Below are 4,754 nucleotides of genomic sequence, written 5' to 3'. Positions count from 1 at the left end.
ATGAATTTGGCAGTCATGCAGAGTTTTGTGTTAAGAGTTCTGGTCTCTCGCTAGACTTCCTGTGCTGCCATTGCATTATCTGTAGCACTCTGGGCTTCTGTTTCCTAACTGGTAAAATTGGCAGAAAAATATTTGGTTTGCATTAGTTTTCTAGCTAAAATCAACAAATAGAAGGATTCCAAGACAATGCATTTTTTCATGTTAGGATCAACTAAGTATTACTTTTCTTCCTTACTTCGTATAAGAAATAATTTGAACTGAAATCACACTAATAGTGTAGAAATCAAAAGAGATAACAAGTGCATGTATCTCTGTAGTGACTAGTATATTCAAATACAAGTAATAAAAGTTCAGAACTGGACACAGAATGTACAGAACAGAAGAGAACTTAGTGGAAGCATGAGTATTAAATGACTTTGTGAAGACTATGCAGAAGACAGGTGAGTCTGTAGTGCTCCATCAGAAAGGCCAGTAATGCCTTGCAGCTCCTGGGGCTTGGTTCTGTGACAGCACTAGAAAAAACAGGACTGTCTGAGAAATGAGTAACTATACTTGAGAAAGTGAGACATCGGCTAGAAAATTACATTTCAGGATAACATTGAGAAGGCTGCTGGACTAGATAAATTCTAAGATCCATTTTGCCTATAACACCAGATATTTTAGCAAAAGCTAATCTGGCCTTATGACTGAATCGAATTGTGAATTCAAGGAGTGGCATTGAGTTTTATTGTACATGGATGTTACAAAGTTGGGTTTTTCTGCTTTGTTTTGAACAAATTTGTGAAATTCATGACTTGATTGAGAATAAGGGCTTTGTGTTGGGTTGCATAGTTTTGCCTAGTGTTACTAAGTTTTTTTCACTCTAAATTATAACCTGAATGTTTTCTAATGTGATATTTTGGGGTCTTCCAGTTTTGTTTTCCATTTGTTGCCAGATTTGATTGTGATGATCTTGCCAGAAAACTTTTGCCCTAAAAAGGAGGATTGCTTCCACAAAAGACAGAGAGCAGCAGTACTATGGGACCAGCCAATAAATCTCAAACATCTCCAGACACCTTCTTGCTGATGGGCATCCCAGGACTAGAGCACCTGCATATCTGGATTGGGATTCCCTTCTGCTCCATGTACATGGTGGCTGTGGTGGGGAATGTGACCATCCTGGCCGTGGTGAGGGCAGAGCGGAGTCTCCATGAGCCTATTTTCCTCTTTCTGTGCATGCTCTCCGTCACTGACCTGGTCCTCTCCACATCTACACTGCCTCGCATGCTCTGTCTCTTCTGGCTTGGAGCACGTGACATTGCCTTTGATGCTTGCCTGGCTCAAATGTTCTTCATCCATAGCTTTACTGCTATGGAATCAGGTTTTTTCCTGGCCATGGCCTTTGACCGTTACGTGGCCATTTGTCATCCGCTGCACCATACCACGATTCTCACCCATGCTCACATTGCCAAAATGGGAGCTTCTGTGGTACTCCGGGGAGTGGCCTTCTTTTCCCCACATCCCATCCTGCTCAGGCAGCTGCCCTACTGCAGAACACGAGTCATTACCCACACCTACTGTGAGTTCATGGCCGTGGTGAAGCTGGCATGTGTGGACACAGGAGCTACCAAACGTTACAGCCTCAGTGTAGCCTCTGTCATTGGTTCCTGCGATGGCTTTTTCATTGCTGTCTCTTATGCCCTAATCCTCCGTGCAGTCTTTCGCCTTCCATCACAGGAAGCAAGTTTTAAAGCTCTAGGAACCTGTGGCTCTCATGTCTGTGTCATCCTTGTTTTCTACTCCACAGCTGTCTTTACCTTCCTCACTCACCGCTTTGGCCACAATGTGGCCCCCCAAATTCATATCTTTATTGCCAATATGTACCTTCTGGTACCACCTTTCCTTAACCCCATTGTTTATGGTATTAGAACCAAAAAAATTCGAGACCATGTCCTTAGTTCTCTAAAGGTAAAAGTCACTTGATTATCCTGGAATTGTTTGCAGAGATGGTATCATAATCAGAAGGGAAGTAGGGAAATAATTGATCCCATTTTTATAAATGACATGGAATTTTCTCCCACTGAAATCAGACATTTTCACAGAGAAGAGTGACCACACATAATAGAAATTCCACAATTGTAGTGAAACTAGAGGGCATGAGACATTTTGTGCACACGTGGATTTTAAGGAGCTTCCTTAAAGCTTTTTTAATTGGAAAGCAGTCCCCTTCTGCTCCTTGCTGCTACTGATCTGTGTTGTAACTGGGGGTGGTAGTTTATTTTCAAGTAGGCGTGATTTAAAAAAAAGTGAAGAAGCCCATGAGAACCTCAAAAATTCCATGTAAAGTATTTGCAATTGAAAATTTAATGATCACTATCAATATTCTACAGAAGAGGCAATATAATAGGATTGATGTCTTTTTAATACAGGACATAGTAATTGTGTATTTTAGTCACAAGAATGGACACACACAAGACAAGTTGTCTAGCAGTAATGTGGAAAAGTTCAATAGTGCAATAATCAAGCCCACAGAATTTTTAAACATATTGCTCATAGAATATTCTGTCTCCACAAAGCATAACTTGTGCCTCTTATTGTTTTGTTATGTAAACTAAGACTGGGTCTCTTAAAGATATTCTCTTTACCTTCATCACAAATTATCCTGAAACCAGAAACAACTTTATGCTTGATGGTATCTACTTGGGAATTTGCCCAGAGCTTAGGCCCAAGCCCACTGAACTAGATACAGATATTACATGTGCTTGCTAAAGGAGGTATCTATTATTATAAATAACTCAATTAATACATTTTTAGTGATTATGCTCCTGGTGATAATTAAAAATAAAATTATTAAAAAAGATATAAGTATTTTACTGGTAAAAGTCTGAATATTTTCTCTTTAAAAAATATGATTCCTTCACTTCTTGGCTTGTACAAACTGGAAATTACTCCAGAGTCACTCAATAAACACATGCTGAATTTCCTTGAATTGATGTTCTCTTTTGTGGTTTTCTATTTGTAAAGTATTATTTGTACCTTCTTTCTTCTGTTTAGTATAGGAGCTTCTTAGAAGTAAATATCTGGGCCGCTTCTCTGTATTCCTTTTCCTTAGACTCTGTTGCAATGTTGTTCAAGCTTTTATAATTTTCAATTTGGGATATTTCAACAGTTGCCACTGATATGTTCAAAGCATTAGCTTTTAATTACTATGTCTAATACATCCTTTACATTGAGATCATAGTTATCCTCATAAAAATTTAGAAAACAAACAGAATTGATATGTCAGACCCATGTAAGCACCAGAATAGCAAAGCAAAACTTAATGAAATTCTTTTCTGCTCCTTCTCTTCTCATTCTTATATATCATTTGAACTGGTCCCGTTCATAAAGTCCCCCGCCTTCATTCAAACAATACGTCTCTCCATATCTTCATGTTTTGCTTAGAATGTTTCTCTCCTACCTATTCTCTTTGTCACCTGGGAAGAACTTAATTATCCTTCAAGATCCAGCTCTTGTTTAAACTCCCCCACCTTATCAGAAAGATTACGTTTCTTTCCTCAAGTCAAATTAACTAAAAATTCCCCCCACCTCTATTGTAAAAAATGCCATGATAGATTTTAGTTAAATTCTTAATATGCCTTTTGCCAATTAAACTCTTGGTATGGTTTGGGGTTAAGTGTGCTGGCTCTAGAAGCAGAGTGCTGAGTTCATTATTCATCTCCGTCACTTTCTATCTGTGTGCTCACAGGCAAGTTGTCCAAACTTTCTGGACCTTGTTGTCAAAATTAATAAAATGAGGATTGTAAGATTTCTTGCCCCATAGAATTTTAAGGATTAAATGAATGAAAGCATGTAAGACACTTAACATAGTTAACATCGTGGATTATCATAACAAGTATAATTTTGTGTATTTATTATATGTCAGATTTGCAAGACATAGGTGTGCATTTATATGTATATATGTGTGTGGGTAAATGTATACATTGATACGTATACATGCAATTTAAATTATATAATTATCACCATAATCACTAGATTATTAGTCTTGATTTTACATATGAGTAATTTAGACTCAGAGAGATTAAGTAATTTGCTCATAGTCACATATTGACTAAGTGGTATAGTCTGGATTTAAACAAAAATGACAGTAATTAATCCCACTTTAAAGTCCATTTACTTTTATTTTTTTATTTTTTTAAATTTTATTTTAAATTCCAGCACAGTTAGCACACAATGTTATATCTGTTTCAGGTGTACAATATAGTGATTCAGTAATTCTGTAGATTACCTAGTGATCATCATGACATGTGTCCTCTTTAATCCCATCACCTATTTAACCCATCCTTCCACCCATCTCCCCTCTGGTAACCATCAGTTTGTTCTCTATAGTTAAGAGTCTTGTTTCTTGGTTTTCCTCTCCTTTTTTTCCCCTTGTTTGTTGTTTCTTAAATTCCACATATGAGTGAAATCATATGGTATTTGCCTTTTTATGACTGACTTATTTCACTTGGCATCATATTCTCTAGCTCCATCCATGTCATTGCAAATGGCAAGATTCATTCCTTTTTATGGCTAATATTCCATTGTGTATATATACCTCATCTTCTTTATCCATTCATCAGTTGGTGGATATTTGGGCTCCTTCCATCATTTGGCTATTGTAAATAATGCTTCTATAAACATAGGGGTGTGTATATCCTTTTGAATTAGTGTTTTTGTATTTTTTGAAATCCCATTTACTTTTTATCTGTAACACCTCCAAGTGTCCTGTGAAC

At 37.1% G+C, this 4,754-nt stretch overlaps 1 protein-coding gene across 1 annotated transcript; it reads left to right on the top strand.

Moving 5' to 3' along the window:
- The first annotated feature begins 1,017 nt into the window (after nucleotides 1-1,017).
- On the top strand, nucleotides 1,018-1,962 carry LOC124506479 (olfactory receptor 52D1-like). Its single transcript, XM_047072552.1, has one exon. It carries the CDS (start codon nucleotides 1,018-1,020, stop codon nucleotides 1,960-1,962), a length of 945 nt encoding a protein of 314 aa, XP_046928508.1.
- The last annotated feature ends 2,792 nt before the right edge of the window (nucleotides 1,963-4,754 follow it).

This window comes from Lynx rufus, unplaced genomic scaffold (assembly GCF_022079265.1).
Source record: "Lynx rufus isolate CCGP_SWC_20201006 ecotype Redwood Valley unplaced genomic scaffold, mLynRuf1.p SCAF_9, whole genome shotgun sequence".
Taxonomy (NCBI): domain Eukaryota; kingdom Metazoa; phylum Chordata; class Mammalia; order Carnivora; family Felidae; genus Lynx; species Lynx rufus.
The sequence above is the reverse complement of the archived record's forward strand: the minus strand, read 5'-3'. Positions and strand labels throughout refer to the sequence as shown.